The sequence below is a fragment of the Emys orbicularis genome, chromosome 19 (assembly GCF_028017835.1).
Source record: "Emys orbicularis isolate rEmyOrb1 chromosome 19, rEmyOrb1.hap1, whole genome shotgun sequence".
Classification (NCBI taxonomy): domain Eukaryota; kingdom Metazoa; phylum Chordata; order Testudines; family Emydidae; genus Emys; species Emys orbicularis.
The window spans coordinates 22,766,053-22,791,539 of record NC_088701.1 but is presented as its reverse complement, the minus strand read 5'-3'; the positions used below and the strand labels follow the sequence as shown (position 1 = coordinate 22,791,539).

Genomic DNA, 25,487 nt, shown 5'->3' with positions numbered 1-25,487 from the left:
ACACCTCATCATCGAGACATGAATTCAAATACAACCCGCTCCATACCTCAAACTGATCTGACTTCTGAAGAACGCGCCAGGCGCTTGTAACGTAGGATACGAGACACACGGAAAACTAGGACGTTACCCAACAAAGAGGGGAAAGCCAAGCCATGTCCTGAAACAGAGAACTAGCTGGATTTCCTCAATGCTGCATTAAAACAAGACCAAACCAACCCGCACGAGCAAATTTGCCAGTTGAAAGAGAAAAAAAATGCAGGAAGAGGAGGACCCTAAAAACTCCACCCAGGCGGGCCGGGCGGTAAAGGCGAGTGCCAAACTGAAATCCTGCAGCAGTTTACAGAGCCTCTGAAGCAGGACGCAAAGGCTTCCCTGGATGTCCACCGAAGAGTGGCGGGACATTGGGAACAGTATCTGGACAGTGTGTAACAAAACCCGCCGCCGGGGCTCGAGCGGTAGTTCTCAGGCAGCGTCTCCCTGGGAGCCCTGCCCGTGGTCCGCGGTGGAGCTCCGGGACCCGAAGAAAAGGGGACAGCCCCTTTGTGACAGGCAGCTGGGTGAGGGGCGTCCTCCTCCGCTTAGAGCGCCAGGAAGCACGTCTAGCTCCCTCCGCCACCGTCTGCAGTCTGGGCCAACGCAAGCGGATTCAGCTCCTGGAAGAAGCTCTCGCTAGTGTCATACGGCTGGGCAGAACTAGGCCAATCAGTGTGCGGCGTGATGGGAAATGTAGTTCTTACAGAGCCTACGTCTGGGCAGCCTCCCATTTCAGCAATGGAGATGGTCCGCGGGGTCATCACCCACTGGACAGCCGCTGCCCCTGAAGATGGTCTCCACGAACCCTCCCTTTTGCAGGGCTGCTCTGCCAGCTGGGGCAGAGGGGGGGGTGTCGTACGGAGATCAGACTCCTTTCCATGGGGGGAGGCAGCTCCGCTATCGACCGACCGAGTGGGAACCCAGGGGAGCTGCTTGGTTCTGGAGCAGTTAACTGGGAATTCAAACTCTTAGGTCACCCTATTTGCAGCTTCCGGCTAGCAGATGGGGAGAGCTCAAGCTATTCAGAGGGCCAAAGAGATGCAAACAGTCTCCGAAGGGATGGTAGTGTCAAGGTCTGGATTAAAGCAATCAGAACCTCTTATTTATTGACAATTCACTCCCTGTCCCACACGCAGCCACCTTGGGCACAAAACAACGAGCTAAAGAGGAAACAAAGTCTCCAGGGAAGACAAAGACCGAAAGAAAGGAACAAAAACCAAAAATCCCCCCCCCCCCCCAACAAAAAAATCCCACAAATGCAAATAAATTAAATTCCCAACAAGTAAACTTAATTGGGCCTGGCAGCATTTCTGGCCACTGTATTTAAAAAATAAAATAAAGGGAAAATACAAACAAACAAGGCAAAAAAAGGTACAAAAAAACCAAACCACAATCACAAGTGTCTGAAAAAAATACATAAAGCTCTTTGTCGACCGTTCAACGCACACACAGACAGGACAGCTGAATCTAGGTTCCGGGCAAGACTGGCAGGCAGAGAGGCTGTCCACATTACAGGCTCCTGGAGTCCGTCGCCTCCCTCGGGTGTCTGAGCAACCAGAGCGTCCGGTCGGCTCCGAGCGGGAGGGGAGAAAGGAAGGAGGCAAAAAGGCCGTCCAATGAGAGTTTAGTTCCACTTCGAATTCCCCCTTGAAGTCTGGTTTCTCCCCAGAGCAGCACAAGGCCACACGGCCAAGCTCCAGCGCGCGGTTGCTCCACAGCTCAGCTGTTTGGCTGCAAAACGCCGTTATGGTGAAATCACGCCTCGTTTGTGGGGAGCGGTTATTTGGCATCGCTCGTGTCTGCAGCTTAGCCCCCCGGCCAAACCGTAGGCATGTCTGAGCAGGGTCCCACCTCCCACCAAAGGCTGCAAAGCGAGACCTGCCTTTGTGGTCCCGCTTTGCAGCCTGCAGGCGTGTGAGCCCGGCTGGAGAGCTGTGGCTTTCACACAGGTGCCTCAGAGGGCGGAAAGAAACCGGGAGTGGGGGGGAATAAAGCTTCGGCGCAGACGTGAACACCGTGTGGTCGGGTCACCCCAGGGCAGCACCATGCCGAGATCCGCTGGCCCGTTTGGTTTGGACTGCGCCAAGAGGTCAGGACAATGGCAGAGGTGTCAGCAGTGAGGCCCGCTCCAAAGCCCACAGTGGTTTCGAGGGGCTGTGTGCTTTTCAAAGCCGGTTAGAAGCCACATGGACACCGGACTGGGAGGCGGATCTGCTGCAAGAGGCAAACCGCATTTTGCATATGATGCTGGGTGACTGCCCAGCGCTACAAGGGAGCGTTTGCCAGAGGCCTTTAATCACTCTTTAAATGACGAGCCACATGCTTGGAGGAATAATGCCCTGATATAATGCTGTGACTGACGGGGGCCGGGGGGGAAGATGTCAGCGGTTTTAGACAAGTTATTTTTTTTCAAGCACAAAATGTTTCTCTCTCTTTAAAAGTCTTTAGATCTCCTCCACTCCGTGTGCAAATATCATCACCAGCCCCGGCTCGAGCACCATGTCCTCCCCCATGTGCTGGTTCTCGCAGGCCATCACCACCACCGCCTGCTTGCCGGGGATGCGCTTGGCCACGTAGTTCTCGTAATAGCGCCGGTTCATCTGGCGGGTTTCCAGGGTGGCCAGGCCCTGCGGCCAGTTCCGCTCGTGGGCGTTCTCGATCAGCTCGTTGATGATGGACGTGGGGCACCCGCTTTCCACCAGCGAGCGCTTGATGACCGCCTGGAGGACGGCGTCCGGCGTGGAGATCATCCCGCCCCATCGCGTCACCCGGGCAGACTGCAAGGAGTTCACCCACCTGTAAGACACCAAGACACCGTGAGTAAAATACAGGGGCACCCAAGAGACAGCAAGTGCTAACAGGCAGGCAGGGACTGCTCTGCCAGAGAACGAGACGGGCACATCAAGGACTGTCAGAGGTTCTGCGGGGTCTACAGAATATAGAGCCAGCTTATAATGGTCTCAGAAAGGGCAGCACCAAATAACTCAGGTGCCCCCTCTGGGCGAAATCGGGATGGATCCAGAAAACCCACCAGCTTTCCTTCGTAAAACCTAGCGAGAACGGATGTTAGAGCCAGCCGCTCCCTCGGAGGCCGCTGGGGTTGCGCCCTCTTCTGGTGGAGAGAAGGGATGAGGCCGGGAGGAGACCGATGCAGTTAGAGATGATGCCCATGACAGAAAACAATCTGCCAGACTCAAGTAGCTAAAAGCAATGCTGGAGGGACATCGGGCTACCCCACAACTTCCTCGTACTAACTGCTTCAGAGGCTGAAGTCTGTCGATACAGAGCCCTTTGCCCCACGTCCCTGCTCTCCTCCTTTCTCCTTAACTCACGGTACGTTGCTCCTGAAGTCAGACGCCTCCGAGTTCTTCTGGACCTTAATCACGGCCCTCTCCCTCACCCCCTCCTATTGAAATCTTTTGCCAGGCCATAACTGCAACGTGGCAATGACTGAAAGTCCTCTCTCTGGTCCTCCCTATGTGAGCCAGCCAAGCATGTTCTGAAGGTCTTGCTCCAGAAAGTGGGGCCCCATCCCTGGCTTCCCAGCTACCTCCACAACTACCCGAGATGGCCTTCAAAGTTCTTCATGGGTTTGCTTCCCTCCAGCCTCTCAGCTCCACCGACGACGACCATTTAGCGTCTCGTCCCTGCCCAGGACAACGTTAACCTCCGACGGCAGCAGATGCAGCAGGGAGAGAAGCTGCCATTTTCCAGCTTTCCAGGCACCTGAGGACGCTTCCAGGCACCAGAACTCCAGCGAACCCCCGTGTCTGAGAACCCCGGAGTGAAGCCTCTCCCTGTTCTTTTGATGCCGTTTGATTAACTCCGGTGGAATTCAGTTTTCCTGAGCTGGGCTGAAACGACCCTTCCACCAGTTCCCATCTGTGCCAGTACGGTGCAAGGATCAGCTCGGAAGCCATTTCTTCCCGCCCCGTTTTCACGGGCAGGACACGGCTGCAGGTACAGAATTTTACAGCTGGTGGGACCCGTAACATTAACAGGGCTGAGTCGCCAGACTTTGTTCTCTCTCGCAATGTCCTTAGCAACGTCCTGCTTGCGTTAAGCTTATGGGTTTTCTTGTGGCTCCCTTAGCTCGGGCCTTAATCTGCTGGGGGGATTTAATGACCGCTCCCAAATCTCACCAGTTGAGCTGACGCCTCAGTCCCGTGTCTGCCTCCCGAACACCTACTCACCCATTGGAACCGGGATCGTGCATTAGCAGCGGCACTTACTCTAGGATTTCATTGTATTCAATGGTCTCTTCCAGGTTCTGCAGGTTGGGGTTGACGCTGCGGATGGCTCGCATGTAGGCCTTCAGCAGCTGGATGTCCCGTTTCTGCAAGAGGCAGGGCAAATGGAGAGATGTTTACAACAGGCAGGAGTCCCTCACACGCACAGACCTGCCCTCCCCCCTTCCTCCAGGTATCTAGGGCTGGAAGCGGCACTGGACACCGAGTTTGTTATGTTCAGCCCCACCCGGGACGGCAGCGGGGGACCTGGCTGTCTCATGAACACTCCGGTGGGGGAAGCAGAGTTTTTAAAAATTAACCCTTCGCTATTTTTCCTGCTCACTCTCTGCTTCCCAGCGGGTCCGCTTGGGGCTCCTCAGAGCTCATGAAACAGACGGAGGTCAGAGTGCCTGGAGCGCTAGCCGTCCTCCCCTGCGTCCGAATCTTGTGAGATCAGAGCGCAGAGCGTGACGCTCCCACTGGGCAGGGGGGACCTCATGGGACAAGGATTCCGATGCAGGACAACAGCCTGGAGCTGGGAGAGGAAGCTCCCATTCAAACAGACACTGCACATAATTAAGGGAATGCTAGAACGTCGTAGCCTACCAAGCCGCCTCTGGCTTTTAACCAGCAGATTCATTTGTCCCGTATTTGTACCAGGGAAGAGTCCACCCATCAAGAGAAGCGGTTAGCCTAGAAGGCCAGAGCGAACCAGACCCCCATCCATGGACACCCACGTGAAAGCAGCTACCTGCTCGGCGAGCTGATGCTTGTGCTCCGCTGAAGTCTTCTCCAGCTCAGCAATTCTCGTCTGCTGCTGCTGCACCACCGACCTTAAGTGCTTGATGCAGTTGTGATTCGGCAGCTCGTCTTTGGGCATTTCCAAGCTGCAGGGGGAGAGAGAACGGACGGCAGGGGAAGACAGAGCAGGCCAGGGCTCGGGGTTAGCGAGGAGCGGCAGCACCCACCCGGCTCCCACGACAAACTCAGAAGTTTGGGGGACTTGCAGCGAGAGGTCAGAGTAGCCCGAATTCTAATTCACCACAGACGTTTGGGATGGGATCTTAAGCTGATCTAACCATTAGGGACCAGGATGAGGTCGGGGGAGGGGGGATCCCACATCTGCCCACTGCAGGGTGCTTTCGCTCTCCTCTGAATGTCTGATGCTGGCCACCGCTGGAGACAAGGCCCTGGAGTAGCTGGACCTACTATACAGAGCCACTCACCTCCAGGTCAGCTGGGATCACTAGCCCCACCTGACTGGCCAGCCAGTGGTCTGAGCACAGCTCATGCATCATAATAGCCAGCCAACAGCTGGGCTGCCTGGGCGGCGGCCTCCCCGAGACACCGAGGCCAGAGACCGGACGCCCTGCTCCAGCCGACCCGGGGGAAGTGGGCGTGGGTAGGAGGCGCTGCTCTTGCTACGCCTTGTTCCGTGGAGAAGAGCTGAGATGTCTCGCTGACTTCGGTTCCTAACTGCCCCCTGGACCGAAGGAAAGTCTCCCCCGGTCTCCAGGGCTGGAAATCCAGGGCACGTAAAACGAAGTTGAAAGAGGAGCAAGACACCAGCTGCCAGCGGGCTCAGAGACTGGCATTTACCCAGCCCTGTGCGCTCCCAGCCTGCAGGGAGATCAGCCTTCTCCCCAGCTCTATGGCTGTCTCATGGGAGGCTACAACTCCTGGCCTCACCCCCAGGAGCAGGGGGCCCCCCCTTCTCTCCGCTCCCCTTCAGCCCCAGGAAACAATCCGGCAAGAACAATCCTCACCCGCATCCTTGCTCGCACGTCACCGGCCGCTTTGGATTATGCTCACAGTCATTGAGGTGAGACATCAGGTTGTCGAGTCGCACGACCGCCGTGCAGCCGAAAACCGCGTTGTCGCAAGTGATCTGCAGCTTGGAGAGCATGTTCCGCATGATCCGGGGCACGGGGCGGAGGTGGGCCACAGTGACTACGCTGCGGTCCACGGGGCAGGTCTGCTGCTGGGAGAACCACTGGGTGATGCAGGCATTGCAGAAGGCGTGTTCACAGTGAGGAGCCTGCACAGGGAAGGAAACGCAGGATGCAGTGACTCACCCCGACCCCCCAGCCTCATTCTCATCCCGCAAAGCCCAGGGCAGATGGGCAAAGCCAGCACCTTTCACCTGGCCTGCAAAAATAGCTCATCCCGCCTCTCACCCCCCCATCCATACCCAGTGCTGGCAAAGCCAGGGACCAAGCCCCGAACACAGCACGAGGGCGGTCACGCATTCCTCTGCCCTACCCACTAGATGCTGCTGCCTCTTTGAAGGCAGGGTTGATGGGCCACGAAGCGTTGGCATGCTAAATTGACACTTTTCCGGAGCAGATTTGAATGGTACTTCCCTGTATTTACCCAGCTGGGCATTACAAGGACGGCGGCAGGAAGGCGAAAGCTGTGACTGGGCTGAAGTTACAGTTATAAAAGTGTAACGTTTAGGGGCGAGAAACACATCAGCTCTTCCTTAGCGATCCGGCCGATCTCCTTTCAGAAAGCAGAAACCCAGAGCTACAAGTCCACACACTCGAGGGTTAAACCTGTCCAAAAGCTGCAAGGCCCTGGGTGCGGGGAAGGGGGGGGGGGGGGGGGGAAGAGTCCAGCAAGCCTTAAAGTACCAGTGGGCAGAACGCTTGGGGCCCATTTGACAGCATCGTTAGTAACATTTCCATAAGCGCCCTTCAGTGACAGCTCTAGATCCGTTAGCCGCCCCGACCCACTGGCCTCGCCACCTTGGAACCGAAGGCAGCGGAGGCTGCTAGAAGACAATAGAGCGAGTGCAGGGTGGAACTGACTACTTTCCACCACGGTCTCATTGGCTCTGCAGGGCAGCCCAGGGCAGGAGGAAGGGTCGGTTTGCCCCCGAATCGAGTGGTTTTGTGTGCTCGCAGCCCCACGCAGGTTTGGCCTGGACACCCCAGGGAGGGGAGCTGGCCCCAACCCCTCTCCCCTCAGTAGTAGTTTTTTGGGGAAGGGGGAGGGGTTCCAGATTTTACGGTGGGTGGCCTGGTGGCTTTGGCTCCCCTTCATGATCTATTTGCTCTGTCGGCCTTCACCCCCGCCTAGGTCACTGCCCCCTTCCCGAGTCCCTGCTCTCGCCCTGGGAGAACACCGGGCCTCGCTGCAGCGCGCGAGAGAACCAGCTCTCTGCAGCCAGCGCACCCATCAACTCTGCTAACTCCTCCCACCACCGGAAAACAGATGGAGACGAGCCAGAGCAGAACCCAAACCGCACCGGGGAGTCGGCTCCTGGCACTCCGCACCGGAACGTTTGGTTGCCAGGGTTGGAGCGTTACCAGGGAGCCCCTGTGCCATGGCAACACCGGGCTGGCCAGGATCCCGTTTACACACTCGTGTCGCTAGGAGCTTTCCAGGAGGGCTTCTCCAACCACAGCAAACCGATTTCTTCCCCCCTGGAAACGGCGCTAGCCAAGCTGTGCCGTACGGCGCTCCTCCTCCAAGCATACGAACGGCCCCTTGCCAGGCAGGGCAAGGACGCGAACACGGAGGTGCCAGATAACATGACTGGGCCGCTCCCTGAGCGGCAGGGCTGTAGCAGAGCAGGGCACGACAAGTCCAGATTCCTGAATTGACTCTGTGCAGTGCAGACTCGCTGGGTGGGCTTGGACAAGACGGTTCGTTTCGGTGCCATAAGGCGTCCCAGGTGTAGAGCCGGTCTAGTGCTGTACTTAGCCACCACACGAGGGGGGTCTGAAAGAGTAGAAGTCTCGTCTTCAGGACGGATTGAGAAATCAGAGCCCACTGACGTCCACGGGAGCGGCGGGCGGCTCAGGTCTCTTGGAAAGGAAATCAGGGGCCAAGCTGGATATCTGATTGTTAAAAAATGCTTTTACACTTTTACAACATTTACAAAATTCCAATCCAGTTTTAACGTGTGGCTAGTTCTTTACTTTCTCCCCATTGGGCAGTCTGAAATTGCTAACACGGAGGTGTTAATTAGGGTCAGAATTGTTACCCGAATTTCAGATTTTACCTCGATTTGTTTTCTGCCAAGAATTTCACATTTTTAGGCCCCTCTCTGCAGCAAGAGACCATTCTGGAGCTTCATAAACATCCTGACTTCAAGGCCACCACAAACTCAGGCACAGCTATGCGAACAGCTTGTGCTGTATCTGCAACCAGCAGCACCTTCCAACAGATCAAACTTCCACATGCCAAGAAAGGTGAATGCTTCTGCTAGACTACGCTCCTCCACCAGGGAGTGCAGCTTGAAGTCAATGGGACTTGAACACTTATGTCACTTCGGTACCTAAATACCTTTAAACATCTGGCCTTTACGCTTTGAAAATCTCACCCTTTGGACGTTAACTTCAGGCTATTTTTGAACATTTTGCGGTGTATGAACATTCATAATAACGTCAAGAATATATTGAAAGGTTAAATAACTTTTCACTGTTAACACTGAAAATGGTTTTGAAGGGACAGACGTCATGCCATTAAGGGAACAGTTAATAACAGTTTTTGCATCTGTTGCTACAAACACTGAGGCACACAATGTTTGCAGGATCAGAGAGACTCACATTTCCAGTATTTTGTTGTTTTGCTTGTAGTAGTTTTGTAACGTTCAATAGCCTCCTAGTTCTGACATTTAAAATCCAGCATTTATAATTTAGTTCATTACAAAGCGTTCAGCTAAACGTACAATGGGTGCACGTTTTTAAGTTAGCATCAACCGGATTTAAATCACCATGTTTTAGTTTAAATTGGTAATTTACGTCAGTGGTTTAAACCTGCCTGGATTCACATCACTCCAGCCCATCGAGAAACCAACTAACTCCTGTTCAGAGTGCTTCTGAGCAAATGGAAGTTGTTAGAAGTGCAACGTTTACTGCCCTATCACGTGGTTATCCCCTGCATCCTCTTGTCCTTCCTCTCAATTGCACAACACCAATTTGGAGAAAAATGCAGTGACTGTCTGTCACTGATGCAAGATCTGTCGAGAACAAACGACACCACCCTCCCACGGTCACAGTAAATTGTTAACTAGTGAGGCGATCTTCAGGTTTCATTTTTGCCAAGCACAGACAGCTTAGCAAGCCGCAAAACACTTCGGCCAGCAAAGCGTCGTGCCTTGCACTTTGCCCACAACTTACTGGCACTGCAGTCACTGTGGACCACGAGTCCCAGCTGAACGTCCCCATGTGGCTCAACTTTCCATTAGCCGCACTGCAGTGCATTTGTTCGCGGCAAAGTTGTGTGTTACTGTCACTCACGCTCCAACGGGCCTTTTAAAATAAATCGTTCCATCACTCAAGTTGCTCAGAGCAGGCCCCAGCTGTGCAGTTCTTTGCCAGAGTCCCTGCTATCCCTCAGACCCTACGGTGGTTATCTGGCAATTTCAGGATTTTTTTCACCAGCCCCGAAAATGCTCAAAGGGGTAACAGAGCAAACCCTAAATCCTCGTGTGTCCCTGCACGGGTGACAATGCAAATAAGGGGCAGGGAAAGAATCCACTTCCGAAAGGGAACAGCACGTCTGCCACAGTCAGGCGTAAGGACACGGGGACCTCAGGAAGGGCCTGGGGTCTGAAAATCGTTGTGCACAGGGGCTGTGTGATAACACACCGTCAGTACGGCCGGGATCCTGTTTACGCACAGCCTGACTCTGAACCGGCTCCAACAAGCTGGGGAGCGGGTAGCGCCCCCCCACCTGTAAGAGACAGCTGCTAAGAGCTCTAATTAAATCTATCCCAGCCCTGGGGACAAGTCTCAGCCTTCGTACCCACAGTTAGACCACCCCCACGAACACGAAAGCTTTTCCCAGTCGGGATTTCCCACGGCGCATGTTACGCAGTCAGGGTCACAGTATTCCCAGCCTCCCCCCTTGAATGATTTCCCCCTTCCCAGACCCAGCAATCTTCTCCAAACGCAGAGCGACAGCTCGCAGCAAGAGCAGTTCTGTAAAGATCACCTCTGCTGGGCCTCGGGCTCCGCACAGTAACGGCAGCCCCCAGCTCGCCACCCGCCGCACCGAACCCAGAGCAGCCCACCTGCTGGACCGCTCTGTCCACTGGCGAGCTCGGCGGCTTCACCAGCATTTCAGAGGAATGCTCCCAAGACGGGCGGGGGAGCCAAAAATCACCGCTACCCACAGCTAAAGGCTGAAAGAGGAGCTCCGGCTGACTAGACTACTTATTGCTTCTGCTGCTAGCCTGGCTCGGTGCGAGCGACTCCCGCGTCTGGATTGTGCGCGTGTGTGGGGGTGGTGGGAGAAGACAGCTCTGAACATACTGAGCTATTAACGACGTGCCAAAGGATCGCAATGTTCACAATTTGGATCCCCTCCGCTTTCCTGGGTTGAACACTTGCTCCTAACAGGTGGCAGGGAGGAGGGCAGGGGGAGAGGAGAATCAGCAAGCCCGAAATCTTGCTGCTGCTAGAAAAGAATGGGCGTCAGATACCCTCCAGAACGGCAATTCCCCAGATGTCGTGGGTCCCACTGGAGATGCACAAGCACCTCACGCATGCGCGATCGGAGTTGTTTTTTAACAGGAGTGTCGCTCAGGGCAGCGCATGCACCCGGACCTCCTCGTGCGCCCACAGCCAGGCAGAAAGGAGAAAAGTCCCTCACGATTCAAAGCCCCGTGTGCTAAGGGCGCTGAAGAGCCAGGGTGGAGGGCAGGTGATGGGATCCACACGGGCTCCAGCATCTCCAAGAGCCCCAGTTCCTGCCAGGAACGTAAATGTTCTCTCCCCTCTTCGAGTATGGGTCAGTCTGGAGCCCACGCTAGGTGCCTGGTGGGCCATATCCTCCTGGGACAGCGGGGGGGGAGAGTTTCAGCTGCATCAGTCAAACAGGGAGTGGAGCCCGGCTCTCCCCAATGGATCATCACGCCTGGCAGCCAGGTCAAGGCAGAATGTTTAAGGAACGTTGGTGGCTGCTCCACGTGGCTGCCTGGCAGCCTTCAGGCTGGCACGTTCCCAAAGCAGGCGGAAGATGGTGCCTGTGCCCGGGGGAGCACGCTTCAAAGTGCGGAGGGAGAGACCTGCCAGCCTGCTGATAGTACGTGGAAATACACGGAGATCCACTCAGCGAGTCTCTACGCAGGATACGCCCCAAAGAGCTGGGGGAGAGGCGATCAGCTCAGTCCCGTGGAGGCATTCGAGCAAGGCTCTGGAGCACGCAGCTTCAATGCCGCTGGTGCAGAGCAAGACTTCGGGAAGAAGGCTGGTTTGGTGACCAGTTGGTTCAGGGGGAGTTCTGAGAAGCCGGGGTGAACCCGAGCCCTAAGAACACACTGCACGCAAAAACGCCCGGAGAAGCCATCAAATGCCAACGCACACGTCAGCTCCGGAGCATGTGGTAGGTCTCAGACACCTGCGGAGGTCAGGCAGTCGCATTTTAAAAGCGATGATTGAAATAGCTGGTATGGGCATATACTAGCAGCTTCCAGCAGATTCCCACCAGTACTTGTTTGATCACAGCAATTTACCCCTGGCTTGGCGGATTTTGGCAGCGATCTGAAGGGTCGGAGCTGGACGTGGACATTAAACGGCTCTTTTCACACATGCAGGGCTGGGCATTTAACATCCACTCGCCCTCGCTACAACGGAGACAAACCGTAGTCCGGAATCACCCCCGGAAACCTCTCCGATCACGAGAGCGGAAAGGAACTGGCCATTGCTCTTTTCAGCACCTACCTGCACCGGCTCCTCCAGGACTCCGCTGCAGATGGGGCATATAAGGTCTTCGTCCACATCCCCCTGAAAGCGGGCTACATCATACCCCATTGCTCATCACCGTCGCCAGAACCCTGGAAAGAGAGAAGGCAGGAGATCAGGGGCAGGCAGAGAACGGCGGGGATCACACCGGGAGGAAAGCCGGGCAGACTCATGTTCTGCTCCTCTGAAGGCAGAGCCTGATTTGGGAGGTTAAAGTCCCTCTTTGCAATGCTGAGAGTTGGAAACAGACCTGAGCCTGCGGCATGCTAAGCCAGGGGCTTGCAGACCCGCTCCAAGCCCTTACACAATAGGGTGTGGTGCAGTGTTCTCAGCCCCACTTCCATGCATTGAATCGCTCCTCAGTTCTGCTCTCCTGCTAGCACCAACTGCACACTTCCCTCCCCCCGCAAGGCATTACTCATCCCTCTGCACTTGCCGCTTTGCCTATCTTGCTGCTTTTGTCTTCGCTACAGAAGGATGTGTGTGTGAGAAGGCAGAGGGGGTGCCGAGCGCCCAGGACACTATGGACACGTAGAGGGAACATTGGCCCACTGGAGCAAGCACCAGACATGCTCAGACCACCGGGAGTCTAGCTCCAGGCTCTGCCACAGGGTGATCTTGGGCAAGTCACTTTGCCTCTCTCTGCCTCTGTAGGCTCTGTCAGTCCCTGAGTAGGTCTCTGAACCGTGCCTGGCACAATGAGCCGGCAAACTCAGGCGGGGTCTCGAGACTAGCACGGTGCCACTGCAGCACACGCCCCTGGGCCACTGCCCGCTACAGGAACTCCGTCTGGAAATCCTCACAGCGAGAGCCCGGCTGGGTACCTTTATGAATGGGATGTCTGCGGTCGCAGAGGACTGGCCCGGACGATCCAGGAGGGTCCCTTCCAGGCCTGACCCTAGCCCTAATTTCTCAGGTTTCTTCCCCCACAGAACTGCATCCTGATCATCCTCTGCAAGGCACGGATTCCCTTTGTCCCCTTCCATTCCCTTTCTCCACCAGCGGGTTCCCACGCAGGGAACAAGAGACACTACAGCAACCTGAGCTGGTTGCCCAGCACTCAGGGAGCCGTGTCTCCATCACTGGTTAAAGTGCCGCTTCTCCTCTGGCAAGCCTTCTCAGCAGTGAGCATGCCACACCCGGTCTGCGGTTCGCTGCTCCCTGTGCCCAGAAGAGCCGGGTGGAGATGGGGATTCAGTTCACCCAGGAGCCCTGGATCGTCTGGGGTACAGGAATATCACAGCCCACTGGCAGTGCAAGTTATTCCCACGCTCCTACAGCTCTTCTGCTCCTAAGCCAGGATTCGAGAAATGGATCCATTGATCCCAGTACTGTAAAACTTCAGGTGCTGCTCTAATTCCAGGCGTCTCAATGAGTCACTTACGCATCCTCAAGGCACAGCACTGTTAGAGCCGCACAGAATTCACCAGGGCCGGGCTTTTCTACACACGCCAGGTGTGCGGGAACATTAGAGGAAGGCTGTGGAGATTATGTAGCATGATCACAACCAACATCAAAATGTTTCAGAGGCGGGACTGGCCTGAGTCATGCGACACCATCCACCCCTCAGGGGAACACGCTCTATTTAGCCTCTAAGCTCTTCACATCAGGGCCTGGGGTGTCAGCATAGTGCCCAGGGAGGTGGGGGCCTGACCTCGTTTGGGTCTGTAGTTACTATCACAGTACACATAGGTAAAGAGCCAGGAGTACCTGGGCACCTCATGAAGTTCCTGCATTTACCCGCAACCTTCTACAAGCCCCACACTGGGACCAAGGTCCTTTCCCGGGCCTCGCCGACAGATCCCGCAGGAAGATGGTAACCCCACTCACATCTCCAGGGTATCGCAGCAGCTGGCAATGATGGGCTAAAAGGTCTCCCCCATTTCTTACAGAGGATCTTCCTAGACCAAAAGTTGCTATGGAGGAGGCATAAGGCTCCTAACCCTTGAACTAAGTAGTCAGGACATGGCCTGTGATTGGAGCTGCTCCTCTCTCCGCTCCATCAGCCAACCAGGAAGGGGGGGTGATTGTGACATCACAAAGGTAAGCCAGCCAGTCGCCACCTACCCCGTCACTCATTTGAAAGCTATCATCCTATTGGTGCAAATACCCCAAAAACTCTTAACAGCGTTAAACGCATTTGAGTTTTGTCCCAGTCCCTGAACTAACGCATCACAATCCAGTCGCCTGGCATCCGTTCACTCAGCAACTAGCTATGGCCCAGGAATGCTAGGTCAGCCCCAGAGACAGTCTGGGATAGCAATGGAGGTCGCAGCTCCCCCAAAAGCCAGACAGAGCCCTGGAAAGCAAAGCTGCCCATATCTGTGTCTGCAGTAACACCAAGAGTACAAAGAAGATCTCTGTGGTAACCATGGTGCATTTTCCAAGCAAGACAGCGCTCCACCCCACCCCCCAGGAAAAGTCAAGTACGGAGAGAGTGGTTTCCATTAACAGAAGGGAGATTAACATCTTTTTAAGGGTTTTAACCAGAAAACATTTGGCATGTTGCATGGAGGTATAGTGTGGAAATGAACCGTGGACAAGGCATACGTTCACGTGGCTTTGCCACAGCGTGTCTCCCCTCTGGATCCCAGTGAACTAAGCCTTCTGCCGGGTTAAAATGGCTTTGGGACTATCTACGAACAGATTTCCTGTGTGTCCCCTCAATATCCACTGGCTCGGAGGAAACACTCAACTCTACCGATGCAGACCCCCGAGTCACTTGAAGGCCAGAGGACTAAGATCTCCACACGTATTCTGTCCCACCCAATTCATAACAGCAGTTCTAGGTTTCACACCAGCCTCGTGCTGCTGCCCACCAAGAAACGTCAGGTGAGATTTCCGCACTAGATCCATGCACCATTAAAGGTGCACGCTGAATGCTCACAGGAGAAACGTTTGCTAGGATGGACGCGTCATTTCTCTGGCTCAGCGCTTCAGAGCGCACTTCCTATCCTTTACTTGTGATCTGTATGGGCCAACATGGGGCTTTAAAGGCAGTTACGTGCCCGGATTACATTCAATATGGACAACATGCAAACAAGGAACAGGGCATTAGAAAGAACAGAAAGCAGCAGGACTGAGCAGCGAAGTGTATTGTGAGTCTGAGTGGCGCAAAATCATTCTGGCTGGGAAAAAAACAAAATCCATCTAGTCTCCAGATGTCTGGGGTCCAAAATAACCGTGTTCTGTATGGCTAGAGTATATAACCAATGGCTTGAGCAACATGGCAACAGGGAACATTCAGAGTTGTCCATTAGTTGGCTGACTGAGTATCAGAACCAGACCCCAGGCATTGAATATGTAAAATTCTACCTGAAAAAACCTGGGGGACGCTGCAGGACAGCCTTGCTCTGGAGTGACTGTTTAAGTACGGAGCATCGGTTTCTACACGTTACCACTCTGGGTTTTTATAAACGGTCTTAATTTGCTAGATCCTTGCACAGCAGGGATAGCAGCAGCACACAACAGCCAGTAACTGTAGAGTAAATAGAACTTCGGTCAAAGCAATATCAAGTCCAAGCGAAGATCAGAGAGGTAGAAGAGAACCATTCGGGTCCATTCCCTGCAAAGCCGAGACACACACCCCTGCCTTGGAAAACCCCCGGTCTAATTCCCCTTTAGCGGCTTTGAAAATCCCAGCTGTGACGCTCGAGTATAGACCCTTACGCAGAGAGAAGAGACACTAGACAGGCGGTGCCCCGATGAAGGCCTTCGACAGCTTGTTTTACAGCCAGAGGGGAGAGACGATGGATGGGATGAAACAGACAACAGAAAAAAGGCCTAACTCAAGTCCTGGTCTGCTATGAGGGCAGATCATGCAAAGTCACGGCAGCTCCTTCTTTAGAAGCCACCCGAGGCCGAGCTCAGCATCCTCCTCGTGTGGGAAATAACCCTCCCAAATGGGAAATGCAAAGCAGGGTGGGGAAAGCAAAAACCCGGTGAGCCCTGAGTTAAACCCCTCCCGTAGCGGCTCCAGCAGGCCGAGGACAACAGAACTTCGCTAACAGGGCACAAGACCACACGCTAGCCGACACCTCGACTTTGGGACCTGTCAAGTCGAATCTGGTGAGGAAGTTATTCCCCCCCATCCCCTGTGACGGCAGATACACGCAGCTGGTGGATTTACTGAGTCAGTTTCAGATGCAAGAGACGAGTCGATAATGGGAGCCAGAACTTGTTGGACCGATCTCCTAAATCAGACTTAATTACGGCCTGTGCTGGACGTCTCGGATTTCCAGCTTTGCCTAGGTTCTCAGAAAACAGACGCCCTGTTTTCATTACAGCCAATACGAGGTCTGCCAACAGCACTGCAGCTGGGTGAGCCTGGCGGAAACCTCTTCGGTAAGCAATGTTATTTGTATAATCTTCCCAATTTCAGAAGCCCTGGGGGCCAGAAAAGTAACTTGAAACCAAAGGGAAAACAAGGCGGCCACAAGAGGGAGTGTCTCTTGTAGTTAAAGCCCAGGACAGGGGCCAGAACTCCAGGGCTCTATTCCCAGCTCTGCCACTGACTCACCTTGTGATCTTGGGCATGACCCTTGTGCCTCGGTTTCCCCATCTTTAAAGTATGTACGATACATGAACATCTCTGGGGGGAGTCTGAAGTGTTCAAAGCTCTCTGAGAGCTTCCAATGAAAGGCGAAAGCAAGGACGTGGCAGTACTGGACTTCTGCTTCTGCGTGTGATCCCTGTAGCTTCAGCCAGCTGGAGGAAGCACAGTCTAGTGGTCAGACAGGGAATGGTCAGAAAAGGGGAGTCCAGAGTTCTCTTCCTAAGAGGCAAAGAAAAGTAACAGGCATTCGACACGTGGAGGAGAAGCACTGGGGCAGCTGTGAGTATGTGTCACGGCTGCTTAAGCTAGCACAGGACCAAGACAGATGAATTCTGAGGGAATCACCCAGCTGGTGCTTAGAGGGGGTCGTTTACAGGCGTTGCAACGCTAGAAACAGTCCCCCCATGAGCCTCTGCTGCAGTCTTCTCTTTATCTACTAGGGGGAGAGCTGGTTTGGGGAGGGGGCGGCCCAAGCCACACAGACACGGCTCTGGACTGAGAAGCAGATTGTTTAGGAGAAGATGGGAGAGACAGATAGTGACTGAATCGAAGGCCTTGTGAACACTTAAAGCTGCAAAACTTAACTCTGCCAGTGTGGATCCAGGCCAGCAGAAGCCCTGGGGCACAGTCATCCCAGCAGAACAGCGCAGCCGAGCTCGAGGAACTATCCCGCACCAGTCTAACGACACCGACGCTACGAGTTCCACTGGCAAAGCGCGGTCAGTAAACACAAAACAATCCCCGATTGTCATAGTTACGCTGGTAAAACATGAAGCGCAGACCAAGCGTGAGAGAAGAAATGAGCTGTTTAGCCATGGACAGAGCCCAAGTGCTCCAGCCTGCCATGGGTTTCTGACGTGCAACATTTCTGCTCCTCTAGCCCTGCTGTCTTCACGTCACCTGGCTGCTCCGGGCACAAAGTCTCATCCGCCGCAGCTTCCTCTCTGCCGCCTAGCTTCACCTCATCCCAGCCGAGTGGAAACCACCCAGTGGAATCGGTACAGCCGAGAGAGAGGATGACCCCACGGCTCTGGGGCGGGGCTCCAACAACGACCTTTCGCTCTCCCAGTGCGCCTCTCCAGCACAAAGCAGATGCGGCTGCTCACCGACGGCAGCGTGACCCGTTCTGAAGCGGACGATTAACGGCAGCGACATTGAAGCAGAACGTAAAGCAGCTAGAATGCCATCTGCATGACCTAGCTGGCCAGCGACCTCGTTTGAACAGTGCAATGCAGGGGACAGAGCGGCGCGTGGCACAGAAACCGAATGTGAGCCGAGGTCGTCGCGGCGAGGTGGTGGAAGGACACACTCCGACAGCATATCAATTAGGCAGAGGGATCCAAAGTTTCCCTTGAGCTGGAAACCACAGGCACTTGCCGCCTCTCTGCTCAGATGAAAATCTGAAACCCTTCCGCGACGAAGGGGAGAGAGAATTTATTATGCAAAACGCACCTCGGCGCCCCTGTGAGAGGCACGAACATCAAGGGGTAAATGACCAAAGCAAGATTGAGTTTTGGCCCCACATCTCCCACGGAGGTTGTGCAGCTGAACTGCTCTGCAGAGAGGAGACGGTTACTCCGGCCCCGCGTGGAAGCTGGACAACAGCATGTTCTGGCGGGACTAAAACGAAAGCCTGAGGTTTCTACGTGGTTCTAAGGCGTGCACGCACGCCGGGGACACGGCGCTCCCACCTACAGCTTCCTCCTGAGTGAGGCTATTTCGATTCTTTTGGGGATTTTATTAAGTCTCCTACCTGGGCAGCTTCTGCCAACTGATGGGGCCTGTTTTATTGGTAGCTGGAGCCTTTATTCACATGCCAGATTTTCCAGATCAATCGGTTACTGTTTCCAGTGTAGCGTTACCCTTAGCGGCTGTAGGTGCTTAATGAGGCTTCCACCACACGGAGAACGTGGGTTTGACGGTCAGACCTGGGAATGCAGAGTTCTGTTTTGAAGAGGCCAAAGCTCGTACTAAGACAGTTTTATTGAGGAGTTTTGTCTGATCTACACTTCGCCAGGGTGGATGTGGGGGACGAAGCACTGACAGACTCAATTACTTAGAGATGGGGGCTGAGGCCTTGACTTCACTGCTGAAAAGGTGTATTTTTTACCAGTGGGTAACTAATGTTTGAGAGCTACCCTAAGGGGGAAAACCCAGCGAAGAGAAGGCACTTTCGTTTTACTGAGGTGAACAACGCGAGGGCAGTGCCAGGCAGGGGCATAGTGCTGACCTCACCTAGCTGACCTGAAGTGCCTTCTCTTCACAGTGTTTTACCCCAGAATAGCTCACGCATATTACCCTGAGGCTAAAAAACCCACCTGTTGGTTTTAGCAGTGAAGACAAAGCCTAGTTAACTCCACTCCAAGAGGTAAAGAAAGATCAGAGACAGGAACACAACTTCGACAAAACCTGGGATATGCAGGATTGTTCTAGCCCTGTTCTTTCAGTCCCCATCTCTGCTAAGGAACTGAGTTCTTTCAAAAAAGACCTAGATAAGTTTATGGAGGATAGGTCCATCAATGGCTATTAGCCAGGGACGGTGTCCCTAGCCTCTGTTTGCCAGAGCTAGGAATGGGCAACAGGTGATGGATCCCTTGATGATTTCCTGCTCTGTTCATACTCTCTGGGACATCTGGCATTGGCCACTGTTGGAGGACAGGACACTGGGCTAGATGGACCTTTGGTCTGACCCAGTCTAGCCATTCTTATGTTCGTCCCAGGATCTTAGAGAGACATGGTGGGCGAGATAGTATCTTTGATTGGACCAACTTCTGTTGGCATGAGACACAAGCTTTTGAGCTTACACAGAGCTCTTCTGCAGGCCTGGCTGCTCTAATAAGAGACATGACCTCACCCACCCTGTCTCACTAAAACCGGGGATGAAATCTGTTCCACAGCCAAGGATAATTTGGGGTACTTTATTTCCTTGCTTCTTGTGACCTGGAGTGGCCAAACAAAACTAAAGTCTGAGCCTGAAAGCAGCCAACAGTGAATAATGCCACCTGGCCGGTAGAGCTGGTAAAGACGCTTATTTCCATGCCAGTAACGGACAGGAGAGGGACAAATTTGTGACTGAAATTCAGAGGGTTTAAGAAATTATATCCTTGAAACTTTGCAAGAGTCTTTTTTTTTTTAAATAAAGTAAGATTTTCCCTCTAACTTGCCCCAGTGATTTAGAGAAAGAGAGCAACAGCACATGGCTCTTCACTGATTAACCTTCCTGCGGCCCAAGACAACTGTCCCTTTGACTGCTCCAACGCTAGCGTGACTAGGAACAGAGCTGTTCAACCATACGCTTCAACTCAGAGGCAGCAGTCGTCTTTTCAGAGCAAGAAATTGAACAGAAACTCAAATGTGCACTGAGTTGAGTGGTTATCAAAGAACTCACCCACGCAGCATTAGTACAAAATGCCTTTGATTGCACTCGTCTGCATCCAGGAAGTCCGCTAGCAATTTCAAACAATGTGCGCTCCACTCAGAGGGAAAATTCGGGAATGAAAAGGTTTAACTCAGTAATAGCATTTGTAGTTTTATACACGTGTTTAGCCAGAAATTCTCTATAGAGCCCAACACTGCGATATTTAGGCGCGGATGCATTCACGCCAACATGTGCACCCCACATGTGACAGGTAACATGGCTCGTGGCAATCGTTTGGGAAGGCATTCAAACCATAACCCACCAGATCGATCTCATTTGACATCAGTTACAGGAGGATTACGGGAACTGTAGTTTAAATTATTTAATAAGAATCTACCGTTTTCTTTACTCTTCTCACTAATCCCTAGTGAGCCACCACCATCACCAGCAGTTGTTCCCCTAACCTACTTACTTTGAAACACTGGTGAGGAATTAATCCCACCTCTGAATTTGTTCGTTTACATCATACTAGGAAACCATTTGATCAGGTTTCTGTTGATCAGTGCCCTCCCTCCCACATGTATGAGGAAACCCTGTAGTTTGAGGCACCAACTCCACTATTAAAACCCTCGTTCTAAGTCAGTTTACCCCATCAGACAAAGACTTCCTAAATTAACGACCCCCGGCAGTAATCTGCAGAGATTTTAGTGCACCGTATTTGCTGCACAAGACCCCAAGGCGCACTCTGCAGCAAATCATGACAAGGAATTAGCTGCTCGGGGAATTATTCTGGGGAAGTCCCATGGCCTGCGTCACGCAGGAAGTCAGACTAGATGACCACAACGATCTCTTCTGGCCTTGAAATCTAAGTCCTCGACAGCCCACTGCGAGAACCTTTCGTCTAGCCAAGTGAACACAAGGCTGAGAGCCAGGAATGCACTAGTTCTGAATCTGCTACTGACTCACTGCAGAGTCCTGGGCAAGTCACTTCACCACTCGATAGCTCAGCTTTCCGATCTGTAAGGTGACTTCTCACAGGTGTGACGTGAGGATCAGAAGATGGGTCTGCACTGCAGAGAGTTACCCCTGCACCCATGTTAGCCTAGCCCAGACGTGAGCAGCCACACCGTGAAGCCATAGTAGAATACTGCGTCCTCACTGGGTCTCTGTAGCATAGTAACTTGAGCCACTCTGATCCTTTCCCAGGGAACTGTGAAAGAACTTGTCTGTCCTTCTGGGCGTGTATGGGGAATTGTGGGAAGGCACTGGAGGACTATCAGCACTCAAGGGATTCAGACTGCAAAGTGGGCAGGTTACCAGCCTGAGCGATAGCCTGCACCCACAGCCAGCCCGCTAGCCGGGGTCAAAGGCACCACTGAACTCGGGGGGAAGGGGGTTAAGGGCAATGCCCCGGTAAGAGCCCAGGGTAACTCTCCAGTGGAGACATACCCTGAGTCTTTACACAGCACTTTAGGGACCTAAAACATGAGGCATGCTAGCATGACACGATCAATGTATTATTCATCCATTCGCAGCACAGTACAAGAGTATAAGAGGGTAGCCCCTGCCCAGAAGAGCTTGCAAACGAAAGGCCTTAGCAATGGCTTTAATGGGAGTTGGACGGGGTCCTAAAGAACAGGGGAGACTGGGAATAGAGTTCGCCACCGAAATAAGTTACTTAAAGGTTAAAGCAAAAACACTTTGACAAGCCTCCTCCAGGAGGTTGGAAGCAACCTGGCTCACCGTCCACCCAGTCACGCAAAGCCAAGTTAGCCCTTCAGACCGTGAAGCAGAGACATGAAAGCACAATCCATGCAGCTTCCCAGAAAATCTACCTTCGAGGTGTGTGGATTGCGGAGCTGCTACCGAACGGGGAAGAAGCGCCCCGCCCACCTGCTAGGGGGGAAATGTTCTGACTTCTCTAGAGAGGGATTCTCACGGAACTGAACACACAATTGAATGAGGATCTTATACAAACCCATTCTTGAAAGCGGACACCCTCCATTGTTTAAAAATCTGCTTCCATTCTACCCACTTCTTAGACCAATTGAAACCAAAGAGCCACAGTATCAATAGCATTGTTAAAGGCAAAAATGCATTTGTAAATACCAGTGGTTTCTCTTATTTAGGGCTTTTCAGCCTTAGATCTCAAAGCGCCTTCAGAAGGTGGTCAGTATCATGAGAAAACCAGAGTTAAAGATCAGGTATGTGACTAATCAGGATGGTATATGAAAGATTTAAGGCACCCAAAGGTACTTACCCATACAGCATTTCTGCTCGAGTGGGAAAATATGCTTAATCAGGATGTTTGAACACACAGACCAGACACGCTGCCTCCTGTGAATGACAGCGATCGTGATCTGTGCATTTCTGCAGCCCGAGCACATTACTGGTTACTTCCTGAGAAAAAGCACCACTTAATTATTTTCCAAAACACTGTGCTCCCAAAACCGGCCTTCATCACACCCAAGTGAATGAACGTTTTTGACACAAACCCGGACTCCAGCCTCGATGGCTTATGCAGTGGCTTTTGTTAAAACACGGATTCAGTGCTGGTGATTGACTGAGAGTCCCGTGGCCTCCAGTTTTCCATGCTGAGACAGGACAGACACAGCAGGGACAGTGGCCAGGAATCCCGGAGCCCCACCTCCAGAGTCTGGAGAAGCGTTCAGTCTCCGTGTCCCATTTAACTCTTTGGCCTCTCTGATGCCGCTTCCAGTTATGGGCCGATTAGCGGCAAGTGTGTTTGCGAGGCGCACAGCTGTCTCCAGAGAGCTGTCCCAAGAGACACACTCATGTCACATGGGGGCACTGATCAACTGCAGGAGGGTTAAAGATCTGTGCTGAAATTGAATTGGGGCCTTTAACCTCTGGGTCACTAGGTCCCATTATACATTGCCCAAGCCCCCCCAGCCTCCCTTGCATGTACGGCTTTCCAGGCTAGGAAGTGCTCATTTAACAACCAGTAATCCCTGTGGCTGGCGGAGAAACGCAGCGGGGCACAGAAGGCAGCCCTCGGCACGTCTACCAGCAGAGGCGAAGAGCGTAGGGAGACGTCAGATTGCAGGATCATTGGGGCAGGAACCTCGCGTAGTAGCTCTGTGAAAGCCCCAGGCGTTCATTCCTAGCGCACACGGGCCGTGATCAGAATCAAGGCCCCTTTGTGCTGGGTCTAGACAAACATACACCGCTCCTGCCACAAAGAGCTGACACACAATGCGCCGGTGGAGAACAACAGGGAAAGGATAACTGGCAGCCATCACAGCCAGGAATGAAGTCAATGAATGTTTTGACAAGAACTTCCGCGGGAAATCAGGTCTCATAGCATTAGATAATCAGAAGGCGCCATGGCTAGCAATGTTAAAAACGCCCCTTACATTCCCGCAGAGCCATTCAGCTTTCACAACGTGAGAGACACACTGGGCCACTTTTTAAAGAGCCGCATTAGAAACACGTACGTAACAGCACAGTTGCCCGCGTGCTGATAGAAAGCCAATTTTTTACAAATAAAGTTAAACAAGTTCAAGATTCTTCCCCCCTTATCGCGCCAAGACAGCAAAATTATTAGTAGCTACCAGATTAGAGCCGGCAAAGTGGAATTTAAATACACACGGAGTTACAAAGAAACCCTCAAATGGCTCATTGCTTCTTATTCAACATTGGATAAAATAGCTTTTCAAAAATACGGTCTCCTTGCCGATAGTCAGTTGACACCCTAGCCACAAAGGAAATGTTAATGGTGTAGTTTCTAGCAGGTGCTAGACACAGTATTCCAGAATAACAATACTGACACCAAATTTTATTTTGCTTTTTCACCTGGTCAATTGCAGGAACTGTCATACTGCCAGAAATAATGGTGAAAGTCTCAACTGAGTGTATGCAACAGCAAAACCAAACCATTCCGGAGACACAGAAAACATGGGCCATTTCTCACTGGGAAGATGCAAAGGTCCAGACTTCAGTTCAGTGAAGTTTTTCAGACTTATGATCAGATAAACATTTCAGTGGCCACCGCAGATTAACTCAGGAATATCAGGGCTGCACCTGAGGGGAGTGACACTGGCTAGGCCACCACACAGAAAACATATCACAAGAAAAGGGAACCCAGCAGGTTTTGCCGCTTAGACAATATCCTAAGCATTGGGATGTCCGTGAAATATTTCATCTACGTACTGGTGAACAAATCTGTCTTTACAGCATAAAATTGCTAAAGGCTCTATTCAATGAGAAATATTGATTGTTTTCTGCTGTGAAGAAGCCTAGACAAGCTGGTGGAAGTTGACTGTGCACCAAGCGGATTGATTTAGTGCGAACGCTCACATGCACTACGCAGCCCAACTAACCTTAACATTTGTTTATTTTTTTAAATAATGGCTTCCAGTCATCACTCCTACCGGCTGGAGGCCTTTCCAGATTCCAACACGAGTTTCATTGTTAGGATTTTTTTAAATAAATTATGCATTTTACTGCATGTTATGTTGAATCTTCCTCCTTAGAAAGGCATCAGGTAATTTTACGGGGATGTTTTAATTCTCAAATTCTAGACTATTACAGGAAAGGAAAGTGCCCCGGAAAGCAAGCGGAAACAGCTGGGGGTGGGTGGGTGAGTATTTTTTTTAAAACCCAATCAGAACCCTAAGGTCAATCATTCAAATGAGTGCTTAAAGGAACACAACTTGGATTTTTCAAATAATTTACCACCCTCCCGCTCAAATCCAGTTTCTGACAGAGCCACCTTGAGATAGTTATGCCCTGGAATTGGATAATGGGCTTGCTGTCCCCTGTGGCTGTTTATATGGAAAGGGCTTTGTTCTGTGTTTGCACAGTGCCCAGCACAGTGGGGCCCTGACCCCTAGGCAGTACCCTAACCCAAACAATAACCATTTCACCACGGGAGAAACTGACTATACAGAAGAAACACTGAATGGGACGATACACAAGGCACTGTCAATTGCACAAAGTAGGGGCCGGGTTCTGCATCAGGGTTTGGGCAGGCAGATCCTCATGCTGAGCTCCAGTGAAATCAGAGGTGCTGATAATGGCCACAGGGGGTCTGGCCCATAAGATTCCCAGTGCAGGATCAGAGCTTGTACCTGCATCTCTTGTTACTGGAGCAGATACAAAGTTTTTTTGACAAGTGCGATCTCTATTCAGTTACAGCCCCTTAGCTTGTACAGAAAAGGGGGGGGGGACACTATCCTCCCCCCCACCCCCACACATTGTTCTTTACAAATAAAGCTGTTGATTTGGTTCTGAACACTCCTGTGTCTGAATCTCTTAATTAAACGCTTCTGCGGCTCGAGATCTGGAAGAAGATTTGAACCGAAGTATTTACCTTCTGTGGCAGAATTCCTCCCGAAATGACAAAGACACAGGGGTGGGTTTTGATTGCTCTTTTTAAGCAGCTGCTCCCAGCGGCCCATCTTTTCCCTTCCTCCTCGTTCGGATTAAAACGTCATTCTTCCCGGTGACCAAGACCTGTTGCCACAGGAATAGTCAGGAGGTCACAAACGGGCTTGATCTATGAATAGGAACAAGGAGAACAAAATGAGTAATGTAAACAGAAATATGGCAAGGTGTGCAGCTCCCCGCCCCCTCCACACACCCGCCCTGCA

The 25,487-nt window shown here is 52.6% G+C and overlaps 1 protein-coding gene across 1 annotated transcript; it reads right to left on the bottom strand.

The window, feature by feature from the left end:
- Nucleotides 1-1,316: 1,316 nt before the first annotated feature.
- Nucleotides 1,317-25,297, bottom strand: RNF41 (ring finger protein 41). The gene is made up of 6 exons (XM_065419454.1): nucleotides 25,208-25,297; nucleotides 11,939-12,051; nucleotides 6,029-6,300; nucleotides 5,014-5,149; nucleotides 4,266-4,369; nucleotides 1,317-2,829 (listed from the first exon to the last, which is right to left on the bottom strand). The coding sequence occupies exons 2-6, from the start codon at nucleotides 12,026-12,028 to the stop codon at nucleotides 2,478-2,480; spliced, it is 954 nt and encodes a 317-aa protein (XP_065275526.1). The 5' UTR covers nucleotides 12,029-12,051; nucleotides 25,208-25,297; the 3' UTR covers nucleotides 1,317-2,477.
- Between the last annotated feature and the right edge of the window lie 190 nt (nucleotides 25,298-25,487).

What these genes read in the sequence shown, in the direction of transcription:
- RNF41 (XM_065419454.1), bottom strand. Translation starts at nt 12,028, where the DNA reads ATGGGGTATGATGTAGCCCGCTTTCAGGGGGATGTGGACGAAGACCTT. An exon ending in TCCTGGAGGAGCCGGTGCAG is followed by an intron (nt 6,301 to 11,938) that starts GTAGGTGCTGAA and finishes TTCCCTGTGCAG; the next exon opens with GCTCCTCACTGTGAACACGC. An exon ending in ACGTGCGAGCAAGGATGCGG is followed by an intron (nt 5,150 to 6,028) that starts GTGAGGATTGTT and finishes CTCCCCCTGCAG; the next exon opens with CTTGGAAATGCCCAAAGACG.